The 13,704-nt window shown below is 44.0% G+C and overlaps 1 protein-coding gene across 2 annotated transcripts in view; it reads right to left on the bottom strand.

Moving 5' to 3' along the window:
• Nucleotides 1–3,542: 3,542 nt before the first annotated feature.
• The window catches only part of LOC147419550 (uncharacterized), a 99,616-nt gene continuing 89,454 nt past the window's right edge, over nucleotides 3,543–13,704 (bottom strand). Inside the window, exons 8-10 of one of the 2 annotated variants that reach the window (XM_086505951.1) lie at nucleotides 4,842–5,058; nucleotides 4,580–4,748; nucleotides 3,543–4,403 (exon numbers count right to left, since the gene is read on the bottom strand). In XM_086505951.1, coding sequence (XP_086362077.1) covers nucleotides 3,834–4,403; nucleotides 4,580–4,748; nucleotides 4,842–5,058 — 956 coding nt within the window. In that variant the 3' untranslated portion in view covers nucleotides 3,543–3,833. The remainder of the gene's footprint in view (nucleotides 4,404–4,579; nucleotides 4,749–4,841; nucleotides 5,059–13,704) is intronic. The other variant, XM_086505952.1, reaches the window with a different exon arrangement.

Here is a 13,704-nt window from a genome sequence, read left to right as displayed (position 1 = left end):
ATTTCTAGTAATAAGCTTTGGATTGCTTATACAAACACCGCAACTACTGCTCAATGAATAGGTTCTCACTTAATTAAGCAATTATGAGTACTACCTACACATGTCTTCTACTTATAGTAAAACTATGAGTAATTCTCTAACACCTCGTGCTTAGCCATTCAACCCACAACATTGAGCTATTGAGCCTAATTTTGACTAACAAAGAAAGCAAGCAAGTAGATCTTGAGAGACATAAAAACATTCAAGCCTACAAGTTGATGATAGTTGACTCCAACAAAGCAACTTATTTCGATTGCAAATTGCATAGGTTTGGTTGAGGTGAATGTGCAAGTGTCACAATTTGCCACATTATGAGTACTTAACTCAAAAAGTGTTGTGAAGGATCAAAAGGGGGCTAAGGACGTGGGAATAAAATTAGACTTTGCATAAGGGATGTGGATCAAAAGACAGGGCGAGATGTACTACCATTGAAATTTAAAAGGAGGGGTGAGTTGTTCCCCATCCCTACTTTTGGGGAGTGTTTGAAATAGTTCAATCGCTCTAGACCAAAGGGTGGTGTGTGTTTCAACGAAAGGGCAGTCCCTTTGAGGACTTAAATTACCCTTCCGTCTACTCCATTGTGTGACCGATTGGTCCCCATCCCTACTTTGCTTTGGCATCTTCACATACACATACACATACACAATCCAACGTTGAAGCATGATTTTTTTTGCCTCCTGTTGTTACACGCCATCCACTAAGGGTGGTGTCTTTCTCCTCCACCACCCCTCAATCATATGGTTTTCACCATGAAAATCACCATAAACTATGGCGCAGTAATTCATTAACTCCCTCGTTACCCACTAATATTGTACGCTTCCACCGTGCACCATATGACAAGGGCATCCCCTCTTGGTTTGGGCCTATCTCCTTTCTCTCCGCAATATGGTCCCCTTTGTGAATACAATCATCAAGGTTTCTACCATTTGATATTGATATCTAGAAAAGAAAGTGTTAGTCACTATTTGCTTCCCTTAGTGCACAATCATCATGGAAAAATTTTGCAAAGAAGTGTTTAGACCATGGTTTGCATCTAGTCATTTGTAGTCAAGGTTTTGAGTGGTTGGATTTTGTCTTTCGCCCTCTCTCCTTCTCAAGTATCATGTCACAATTTGTGTGTCATTCTTTGTATGATATGCTAGCTCTTAGAGCTAGTTCATTCTAGTTAAAACCCAGCGAGGTGGTGTCCCCTTTCAAATAAGGGGAGATGTCCGCCCAACCACAAAACGCCAAAAAGGTGTAGAGACCACCCATTGATGCCTCTAATTTCCATTTGTTAGTGCCACTTGTTACAATTATCACTTTATTGCTACCCCTTTGCATTTGACATCCATTTTGCCTCATACAAAAATATTGACAAAGAATAGCTTGTGATAGTTCATTTGGTTAGAGCAATGTACAAAGTGCACTTTTCTATCACACCTTGTATTTGTAGCTTTAGGGTTTAGGGTTCATTTTCTTCTCATTCCGTTTTAAATCCTTGCGTGGAGAGATTCCTAACATACCAAGTTCTGCCACGAACTGCTTGAAGCTTGGTCTCACCTCATCTTTCTAATTCACCTAGTTGTGCCACTCACATTGAGCAACTATTCTAAAGATAGGTCAAACTCTCAATCACCAAGATTTTTGTGCTGTCACTGACGAACTCAAGAAGACATCGTCCCTGTAGTGGTTTGTAGGATACCCTATAGACTCGATATGTTCCCATGTGCTATGATTGCGTTTAGTTGTATTCGTCAATTGCAAAGCAAAGTGTTTTGTTGATGCTCTAGGCTTGACTCGTGGCTTGTGGGTGGTATGGTGATGATTTTTTATGGGTCACCAAGAGCTTGCTCAACAACAAGGCTATCATGTCATTTGACTTAGTGTGAGCCTTTGCCATTAACAAGCTCTATAGGCAAGCAAAATCTAACAAATATGTTCTGGAAGACAAAGTTGACTTGTGCAGAACGTTCTTTGTATTGGCCACAATAGAGCACATGTGCTTATCTAATAAGCGACATAATGATTGAGACAAACAATCCTCTTGAGCACTAAATTATCATCTTCAAAATATAAAAAGGTCCTTTCAGTGATGATTGAATGTCTATTTGATCGAGTTCACATATGAAACAATAAATGCAAAGGAGGCAAATCGGGATTGCAGATATGTAGTCGTTAGCATCTTTTAAACATTCTCTCACTCCTCAAATTACTCAAAGGCTAGTACTTCTAGATATTGTACATAAAAGCATAGACTTGTCACACGCCCTCTAGTGCATCATTGCTAAGCTAAACATACCATCTTCTGATAATCGTGTCAAGGCCTGATGGTGAGACTAGTGAAATGTTTTCTTCAGCTAGGTCATCTCAAGCTACAGAGAGAGGGACTTTACCTTCGCAAATGATGAAGAGGTGACCAATCAACAAGGTCATATTTGTGGCGCTGTCGTGAAAAGATTGTTCAAAGTCAAACATCCATACTTCTTATGCCATAGACAGGTGAATAGATGCTTGAGATTTTTTTCTCATAAGCTTACTTGCCCTCTATTCACAAGAAGTTTTGGACAGATTCTCACAATAATTCCCACATTGTGACTTACCTCAACATCATGAGCTTCTGTGAGAAAGGCACTGCATACCTAGCTAGGTGAATGGGGGCAAGGGACCGCCGGCCCCCACCGGGCCCGGTGGGGGCCGGCAGTCCCCTGCCTCCAATCGTACCTAGCTAGGTATGTGGTGCCTCTCGAGTAGAAGCTCATGATGTTATGCAATGTATGAAAAACATTGAAAAAGACTCCGTTTTCCTACATGAGAATATTTCTAAATCTTCTTGTGATTGAGACTAAGCCAACTCCCTCTTTTTGCTAGAGAGACTACCACAACACAAACACCTTGGAAACCCAAACAACCATGTTTGTACCACTAAGAGATCCCCCTTGAGCAAACAACAAACTTGGGTATGAAGTTGTCCCTTTCTGTGAAATGGGAGGTCAAGGCCTTTGTTAGCCAATATCGATATGAGTATGAGCAAGCATCGCTTAGGAGCCGTAATGGGGGGCCGGGCGGGGGGGGAATGAGTTTATCCTTAGTGATATATTGCTAACCCCTTCTTTCTTTGCATTGCCCTTCATTGCATGGCATACTGCTTGTAAAACAATCCCTGGATTGGACATTTCGTTCGTTCCTCTTTAATCTATTTTAAGAAACTCTTGTAAGTATTGTGGTTACTTCTGTCTCATATGTCTTTTTGGCCTCTCCAAGTCCATTGTCAAAATCACTACACCATTATCTAGGCTCATCATGTGGCATTGCAACCACAAATTGGAACTCACAGAGCCGCCTCCATAATCACAAACAACCTTGATTAGTTTTAATCGTATGAAAAAAATGGAGAGATTGGCAACAGTCACAGCAACCAGACCAACTATGCTACCATAATTCGTATTTTTAACTCCTCAAAAACTTCATGCTACCAGCAACATGCATACACAGTGCATTTGGCCAATCAACCCAAAGCCAAATTCAACCAAAAAAAAAATGCAGGGATTTCTTATAACCACAGGCCAACATGGACCTCCCAACTTCTTCTCTCTTATAAACTTACATCAAAAGCATAAAAGTACTTCTCATTCTAACCTAAACGTGCATGCAGTCTTGCATCAGGAGCCGGCATCCTATACTCAATAGCCTGTGCTTTAATAACTTAAACTCTGAAATCATGCCAGTAAGCAGAAAAGCCAAGAGCACACATAGTATATAGAACTCATGAGAGTGAATGAACTACAAATGCATCATGACCCTCTGGGAGAATACTAGGAACATTCATCTGTTGGAGGTAAAGTTACTTGGGAGGAAGATGGTGGTTCTTGCACTGTAAGACTGCATGTGTTCTGCTCTGAAGCTTGATGGAGAGGCGGGTCATCAGTATGCAAGAACCCTCGAGAGGCGGAAGCTGCACCCTCGACCGTAACAACACCGGGAGCCTCAACTGGAGCTTGATGTGATGAAGTTTCATCCAAAGATTGAATTGCTCTATCTTGCCCGGAATCTGCATTATGCATCGGATCTTGCTGAGGTTGAGCAGCGATAGGATTCTGCTCTTGCTGATGAGAGGAAAGGGCATCAAACTTTTGCTCTTCTTGTGATGTAGTTTCATCCGCAGATTTAATTGCTCTATCTTGCCCGGGATCTATGTTATGCGTTGGATCTTGCTGAGGTAGAGCACAAATAGGGTTATCTAGTTGCGGATGGGGGTTAAGGTCGCCAAAACTTTGTTGTTGATAGTGTGGAGAAGGTACATGAAAATGCGGTATCTGTTTTGGATATAAGTAGTGCTGTTGATATACTGTTTGATGCTGCGTTTCTGATTGTGCTTGTGGTTGCTGCAAGCCAAAAAATGTCGGGAAACTTTAAAAGAACATACTTTGATTTGGGCACTTTTAAAGACATTTTATAATAAAACTAGGTTTAGGTCTACCCTAACTCAAAATCAGCATGAAGTTTCTTGCAATTGCCACTAGTTCATTATAGAGAGCATCCATCTGTCAGAGGTTCTTACCAAGTAGAGTTGAGACTGGGCTGAGCTGAATACAGGCTGCGTCGCCAAGCTCTGCTTACCACCAAATTGCTGTAATGATGCACCAGCTGTGCTTATCCCGTGCTCTGGAAAATGTGCTAAACCTATCTGTTTTGCATCACTAATGTCTCCATTTGATGAAAGTTTTTTCCTGCAGAAAACTCTTAAAACCTCACAAAAAAGTTGCAAGGATTACTGAATGGCCAAATTGAAGTTGAATCTTCTTCATGGAAGGAAGACTGACTTGGTGAGGTATGCATGAACTGCATGTGCAAATCCTGGCTTGTAGGAAAAAAGCAGACCACGCAAAAGCCTTCCATCGATCACCGACTCTACTGTGTAGCCATAATGAAATACGTCCGTTATCTTTGCTTCAAATATTCTTTCGTCAGCAGCCTTGAAATCATGAAGTGAAGACTTCACAGTTGGAGCTGCACATCCAAACTTCACTCTCAAACACCCTACAATAATCACATTGGATTGGAAATAGCAGAAAGGAAGTGCAGATAACACGACATAGCTGCATGGAGCCCACATTCAAAAGCCCTCCTTCGATTTCTCTGATAAAAGAGAGGTCTTACTACATCACATAAAAAGTTCGCCAAAAGGGAAAAGTATACGAGGTTCTTTTAAGCCTGTGAGATTAAAGGTGATCCTGTATTTTATAACACTTCATGACTTGAAAACTCTGAACTTGAAAAACAATTGAAACCTTAGGAGATCGTAGGCCAGTTTAGGAAGGTCAAAGGGCATCTGCATTTAGAAAGGGGCCTTCGTTTCTAATTATGCCATGCATGCAGGTCACATGAGTTGAGCAGATGGGCAGAGAGACAGGGATTGCAAGTTTCAGGGCAGGCTGGATTCAGGGGGGGATCCTCTACACTTGCTCATATCTTCACGCTTAGAGGATCATTGAGGAGGGCTGGATACTAGGAGGACGTGTCTGTCTCCGTCACATCAGTATGACAAGTATGCCTTTTTGTAATGGGAGGGCACCACGTGCTAACTGAAAGAACACATTGGAAAAAACTTTTAGCACTTCAATAAGACTGAACAGCCAACACGCGCGCGCGCGCGAGAGAGAGAGAGAGAGAGAGAGAGAGAGAGAGAGAGAGAGAGAGAGGAGAAGAAGAAGAAGAAGAAGAAGAGAGTTTTAACGTTGTAGGAAACTATCCCAAGAGACCTTAAAGATCTAGCCACGAGGAGAGTTGAACGAGAGAGAGAGAGAGAGAGAGAGAGAGAGAGAGAGAGAGTGTCACGTGACACATCCCAACCCTATGTGTCCGTGGACAAGCTATACCACAGCAGGGTTCAATCAGTCCAGTCAGTTTAGATTAGCAGTGATCTGGCACTTTTGTGAGTCTATTCGTAGACCGTGCATGCCCAGTCACTTAGCATAGATGCATATCCTCCGGTTGCACACAGCATGATCATCGGAATTCCCATCAGAATCCATTAGCATCAGTTAGGGGAATTTTTCAGTGCATTTAGCCTGTTTTCCTATTTTTGGTTATTTTCACTTTTATTTTTAAGTGACTTTCCAACAAAAGTAGGTTGGGCAATTTTGCTAAGTTAATATATAAGCAAACCCAAGTTAGCACTTTCTGGCAGAAGAGGCAGCAAGAGCTTCCCGCTCAACAGGCAACTTCTCAGTAGTACCCCCCTCAGCATCAAGACCCATCGCCATCCAAGGCCATCCTTGGCGTTTTTCCCACGACCAACCACCCTCAGGCCTTAGCGTTTTCAGCATTCCCTAGCGCTATGCACATCAGCAGTCCCAGCGTTTCATACCTCAGCAGATCAGTGTTTTTGACATCAGCCATTAGCGTTTTTATTCCCAGCAGGCCAACGTTTTTGCAAGGATTAGAGGCAGCCAGCGTTAGTGCATTTGCAGCCCAACCGCGTCGGAATGCACAGCATTTTCAGCCTTAGACACAGTAGCAGATCAGCCCCGAGTTGGTTGCAGATGTTCCCTCATTTTCAGCCATAAAAACGCAGCCAAAACAGTCATTTTCAGCCACCGAAACAGTCCCGAATTCAGCAATTAGAAGATCACAGATTTCAGCCATCGAGTCGTCGTCGTCATCACCGTCGTTGTCATCGGCATAGTCCCATTGCATCAGTCCATTGCATTCGTATTGTACGCCTTTGTGCAATCAAAGTAGACCACTCTGGCCGACGAGAGTGGGGCCTTAGGAGGAGGGTTTAACAACCTCTCGGGTGTCGTATCTCTTCTCTCTCCTTCTCTCAGTCTCATTCACTTGCACGGACAATCCACTCACTTTGTTCGTGATCATAGCACTCTCCATAGGACGGAAAGCTCTCTCTTTCCCTAAGAACTAAAAGGAACCTTGAGCAATAAAGATCACTAATCTTGAGAAAATACAACAATCATTCCGCTGCACCTTACAGAGAGAGAGAGAGAGAGAGAGAGAGAGAGAGAGAGAGAGAGATACACATGTAGATACGGAGTGGCAGCATTCCACTCCCAAAGCACTCCCCCCAAACCTTGGCACCCCTTTCGGTATTTCTTTTATATTACTTCGCAAAGGTACAACTACCGGGGAGCTTTGCCTCTGCTTCCATACATGCAAGAATGCCAGAGTGAGCCCCCTAGGCTCATATTTAAAGCCCTCGGCCCAAAAGCATCATACATGAAAAGTTGTGCCCTCCAAAAGCATCAGGTGCCAAAAACTTGCGTCCTGGGGGCTGCTCTATGTTTTACGGGATTTTCATACGGGGTTTGCCATGTCAGTAGATTCTGCGATTCGCGGCCAGCTTGCCATGTCATCACTTTTTTGGGGTTTTGTTCCTTGGATGGTTGTCCAATGTTGGGTCTTGAAGTGCCCTAACCCCCTAGGTTTCACACCACATCACCAACTTGTGACATACCCCCCTCTTCAAAGAAGAGTAATCATCCGTAATTAGACTCGCAAAACTCACTCCGATTTGTTTAGCAAACATTGCCTTTATGCATACATGCCAATGGCAACACACAAACGGAGCCTCCAAATCACTCAACTTTAATAGAGAGAGAAAGAGAAAGAGAGAGAGAGTCGACACAGCACGGCGGACTTACAAGTCCAGAAGCATTGGCCCCAAAGACTGGTGCCCCTTTCGGGTTCTTTATTATTGATCACTACAAAGTACATTTGCCGAGCCTCCACACTATCTCGCACGGGCGGCTTCAAATAGGATCTACGGTTGAGGTGATTCTGACCGCCAGATGCACATTTGTAAATTCGGGACATTTGGTAAATTCGGAGAGAAAAGTAAATTCGGGTAGGCTTGTAAATTCGGGGCGGTCCGCACCCATGTCTTGAACCTACGACCTCCCCACTGCGAGCCATGTACACTAACCACTACACCCACATGCGTTCGTTGAAATATAGGTGATTCGAGTATGTCATATTGTAAATGTGGGCCGATTAGTAAATTCGGAGCAAATTTGTAAATTCCGGGCAAATGCCGAATCTGATGATCCACTCTCGCGCCCCGCGTTTTCCTCCTCCACCATTGATCCCATTTGAGCATGCCCATGTGATATAGTGATGAGGACTGCCGAGGGACCTCTGCTCTCAGACTCTGCGTCCAGGTGCTCTCCAAAGTAAGAGGCCCAAGAGCACTTTTATTCTTACAAGGGATGCCCAAAAGCAATCACATTCAAAATCACTAAACCCAAAAGCAACTGATCCCAAAAGCTCACGTAAAAATTGCCACGTCAACAGCCCAACTCAAATTGCGGAAATCTGTACAGCCTGCCACATGGCACCTACAGCACAAATTGCGGAAATTTTGTACGGCTTGCCACATCAACATGTCAGCGCGATTTACGGAAATCTCTCCCAAAGTCCAAGCTTTTGGTCTTTAGGGTTTTAGGCCCCATGGCCGATGCTCATAAGTTCTTCAAGTTGGTAGGTTCGGTTTCGCTTGTCCACTCGGCCATTTCTCTACTAGTTGGTCAGGCCACATCATCACTTTGTACATTTCCCCCTCTTGAAAGAATTGTAATCGTGTCACAAGATGGGCACCATGTGCCAATAGAAAAGAACAGATTGAACAGACTTTTAGCACTTCATTAACAATTGAACTGAGAGAGAGAGAGACAGACGACACGCGACATGGAGTTGCGGAATTCCACCCCAGAGAGTATTGGCCCCAAACCTTGGCACCCCTTTCGGTATTTCTTATATTGCATCAACCCAGTACAAGCCGGTACTCCAGACTCTGCACCTTCTCCAAGAAGCATGTCAGAGAATGAGCCCTAAACTTCATATTTAAAGGCCCTAGGCCCCAAAAGCAGTTTACAGTAAAAAGCCTTCAAACTCAAAAGCATCTGGTCCAAAAGCAAATCCAAAAAGTTGCCATCGTAAGTCACAGAATTCCGTACAACAGTCAACACAGAACACGGAAATCCGTACAGTCTGCCACGTCATCATGTCAGCGCAATTTTTGGAATTTCCGTATAGCTGCCACGTCATCAGCTGCTCCGCCAGCTTTTCCTGTGTGTGTGTGGGTCCTGCTTTATTCTAATCCTTTATGTCTCTTGGGGTCCCATCGGACGGGGTCCCCATAAGTTGGTAGGACTTCTTCTTCTGTTACTTGTTCTTCTTAGGGTTTAGGCCCCTCGGCCACGGCATGTGTAAGTTGGCTCCATTCTTTAGGGCTTTGACACGTCAGCAGTTTGTGACAAATCGCCCTCGATTACCCCTGCAAAACCGACCTAAGCCAAAAACTAGTTCAGTAGACACTGACTCTAAGTACTGACGCACTAGACAACACATATCCAGTACTTGACAGTCACTAAACATTCAAATCATTATCCCCGTCGAGATCTTGGATGAGAATCATGATCTATAGTAACGTATTTAGCAATCACATCCAAATCTGTCACTGATCTCTCGCAGATGTCTTGATTGACTAAATCTTGTTACTATCATATCCATCTTATCTCTCCGCAGAACAAGACTGAAATGCTGCAGTCATTTCGTCTTTCAAACATGCACTCAAACTATCACAAAGTGATGACGTGGTGAGACCAATTGGAAGAGAAATGGCCAAGTGGACAAGAGAGACTAAACCATTCAACTAAGAGAACTTATAAAGCACCGGTCGAGGGCCCGAAACACTAAACGATAGAAGCTTGATGTTTGGAAGAGATTTCTATAAATCACACTGACATGCTGACGTGGCAGATCGTACGGATGTTGACGTGGCAGGCTTGTACGAATTTCTGTGTTTTGCGTTGCTGGTGCCACATGGCAGGCTGTACGGATTTCCACAAATTGCGCTAGCTGCTTTTGGGAGTCCCCAGCGCTAGCTTTTGGAACCAAATGCTTTTGGGGTTTAGTGCTTTTGAGCTGATTGCTTTTGGGCATCCCTTGTAGGTTTATAAGAGCCCTTGGGGCCTCATTCTATAGAGCATCTGGACATAGAATCTGAAAGCAGAGGTCGCTCGAGAGATGTCTTTGCAATGATCAATGATAAAGAAATACCGAAAGGGGCACCAATCTTTGGGTCCAATGCTTATGGGCATGGAACTCGCCGTGCCGTGTCGACTCTCTCTCTCTCTCTCTCTCTCTCTCTCTCTCAAAGTTCAGTGGTATTAAAGTTTCTTTTTATGTGTCCCAAGCCTGTTACAGTGGTATCAAAGCTCAGAAAGATTCTTCTTCTACGGAGGGTCTGATCCCTTCAACAGCAAACATTGATTCTCGAGGAGAATTTGAGAGAGCAGTCAAGGTTCTTTTATTTGCTAAAGAATCTTTGTGTCCCGACCCTGAACTTATTAGGCACTCCCACCCTTCGTCCATCACGTATCAAGCGCGCTCCCGTCTTCACCGCTCTGTCCTAAAGGGCATAAGCCATAAAGAACCCCAGATTACACATGGGTTCTCGCAGAGAATCTGTCAAAAATAACATCTCTCAAGAGGGAGGCGAAGAAAAGTTGAATCCTGCGCGGGAACTGAAGAAAATAATGAAAACTCTTGGCGGAAAAGTTTGTCAGAGCAGAGTACAAATGTCAACTATTGGTTGACACCTGTGAAAAGACTAATCAGGTACTCCAGACACCCAAGATTTGCGAAACACCTGAAGAATTACCCGATTCATGAGATTCACTTGCCATGGCATGAGGCCATTGAGTCTCCTCTCAAGTCGGGAGGAAAGCTGAAAGGACAGACGAGTGCAGAAAAGCCGAAGCTACACTCGCAAAAAGCGCTGGACAGAGATCTTGACCAGAAGACAAGCCAGAGAGTTCAAGAGCAACTGAACAGCGCGGAAGAAAAGGAAAGACAAAAGCAGGATTGGTACCAGACTGTGTGGGGACCAATGTAAGGTGCAATGGAAGCGAATGTTGATATTGCTCAAGATGAGTGCTCCAAACTGTGCTCAAGGGTTCCGTGCTCAAGGGTTCCTTTTACTTACGGAAGGAAGGGCCTTCCGTTCCTTTTAGAGAGAGTGCAATGATCACAAACAAAGTGAACGCTATTGTGAATGAAAGTGTTGAGAGAGAGAGAGAGAGAGAGAGAGAGAGAGAGAGAGAGAGAGAGAGAGAGAGAGAGAAGAATACGACACCAGACGATTCTCAAACCCTACTCCAAGGGTCCCCCTTCTCTATGGCGAGAGAGGTCTATGCTATAGATTGCACAAATCTAGTACAATGACTTTATGCTGAAAATTGACACTGTGTCAGTGAGGACGGTGATGCGCTGAAAACGCAGATGCTGAAATCTGCGGATAGCGGGCTGAATCTGAAAACTCTGGCTAATCCGACAGCACGACGAGGATCTGTTGGAGGTAGGTGAGATCTGCGAAGCTAAGGGGTTAGTTTGCAATGGCTAAGGGCTGAAAACTAAAAACGCTACCTGACCTAACTGAATCTGGCGATGGGAAACGCAAACGCTAGCTGGATCTATTGGAGAAAACGCTGGGCTGATCTGCAACTGCTAACGCTAGATGATCTGGAAGCATCCAAAACGCTAGCTATCCTTGTTGGCTAAAAGCGCAAGGTCTTATGCCGTCTTGCTGAGGAGAGAACACTACAAGCTTGATGCTCCCTTTGTCTCTTCTGTTGGGAATAAGCCCCCCCCCCCCCCCCCCCCCCGCTGCTTATATACCTGCTATCTACAGGCTGGGTCGAGCATGCTCCCCAACAACCCACGACCTTTGAAAAATGGCATAAATAATGAAATGCCTGCAACTGAACTGCCCCAAAAATGCCATGGAAATTTGGGTGTACTGCCTTGGACAATGTAAATGCTGGGTAGTACTGGATTGTGCAATCAGAGGATATGCAACTGCTCTGAGTGCCTGGACATGCACGGCCTACGTACAAGCTCACCAAGGTGCGAGAACACTTCTTAGGCTAACCTGAACCCTGGACCTGAGATAGCTTGTCCACATGCACATAGGGTTAGGTGTGCAAGTGACATCCCCTCCTTTTTAAAGTGAGGTACTCGTACCGAGCTGCATGGCTTCCTTGTAGGCTGACAACAACTCTGGATAATCTCAAAAAAATTCTTCATCGACTCACACTGCCTCGTGGGTTCCTCGATCCTTGAACTTCAAAAAATATTGTCTGACTTGCCTCTTTGAGCCATGGCAAAACCGATGCAACAACCCTTGCTCCGGCTCCATGACTTCAGCTTCGTCGATAATCCCTGGTTCTTCTTCTTTGGAAATGTCTTTTGGAGGTGTACCCTGAAACACTTTCCACCAAGAAACATGGAAAACGTTGTGCATTGACCATGAGTTAGGAAATTGTAATTTCATAGAAACCTCATTGATCTTTTTAATGACAAGAATTGGACCATACATTCTGAAAGACAACTTAGGACACTTCTTTCTGACTTGCTTAAGACGTTGCTTCATGATTCTCAAATAGACCCAATCCCCTTCCTTGATAGTAACATCCTAACGATGCTTCTTAGTCTATCGTAAATAAGACTCCTGAGCCTTGCTTAGCCAAAGCTTCACACTCTCAACAATCATATCCAATGACTGACTTTCAGCATTGGCATCAGGCAATGGACTGACCGATCGAGTCAAAAGTGATTGGAACGGACGACCAAAAGCTGCCTTATACGGAGTTCTACCAATGGTAGAGGAATAAGAGTCATTCAAAATTGCTTGGATCAAAGGGCGATAGAGCTCCCAATGAGACTGTTGATCATACACATATGACTTCAAAACATCAAAAGCCAACTGATTGTAAATTTCTGTTTGACCATCTGACTGTGGATGAAAAGTAGATGAAAAATTTAACTTCGTGCCAAAATTTTTAAAGAGAGAGCGAGCCAATAATAAAACTTGAACTTAATATCCCTATCTGAAACGATGACTTTGGTAAACCACAGAGGGGTATCAATGCTTATCTTCTGCAGAGACTGTGGCCTTACAAGGAATCAACATGCAAAATTTGCTAAAACAATCAACAATTGTCAAACATTGAGTGTTCCTTGAATGCAAACTAGGTGGAAGGTTAGTCACAAAATTCATTCCTGAAATGGCCCGTGCAGCGGTAGCAAGAGGGTTTGCTGCTTACCTCCAGGAGCTTTTACTTTTTGACAAATGGTGAACTGTGTGACATAACGAAACACATCTTTTTGCATTTTAGGCCAATAAAAGAATCTTTCTATTTTGTCAAAAATGGTGCTCATTCCCCTGTGTTCATTCCCCTGTGCCCACCCGTGAGAGAGTCATGAGCATCATGCAATATGGTTGTCCTGAGAGAGGGCAACACACATAGAAGGTGACGAAAATACAACAAACCTTCACGAATGAGATATAGTTGTTGGGTCCTTGGGAAGCAAGAGCCTGCAACCATTGCTTACCAAACTCGGAATCTGCATACTAGTTCTTCATGTTGTCGAAAGAGACACCCTGAATAGAAACTGTGGATCTTGACTCAAGAGCCAAGATCTGTTCTTTGCGACTTAACGTATCTGCAACAGGGTTAGCTTTACCAGGCACATACTCAAGAGCCAGGATCTATCATTTGCGACTTAACGCATCTGCTCAAGGGTTCCTTTTACTTAGGGAAGGGAGAGTCTTCCGTTCCTTTTAGACATAGAGTGCAATGATCACAAACAAAGTGAATGTTACTGTGA

Source organism: Adiantum capillus-veneris, chromosome 29, assembly GCF_014529385.1.
Source record: "Adiantum capillus-veneris isolate H3 chromosome 29, ASM1452938v2, whole genome shotgun sequence".
NCBI lineage: Eukaryota > Viridiplantae > Streptophyta > Polypodiopsida > Polypodiales > Pteridaceae > Adiantum > Adiantum capillus-veneris.
Note: the sequence above shows the minus strand (reverse complement) of the source record. Positions and strands in the feature narration are given on the sequence as shown.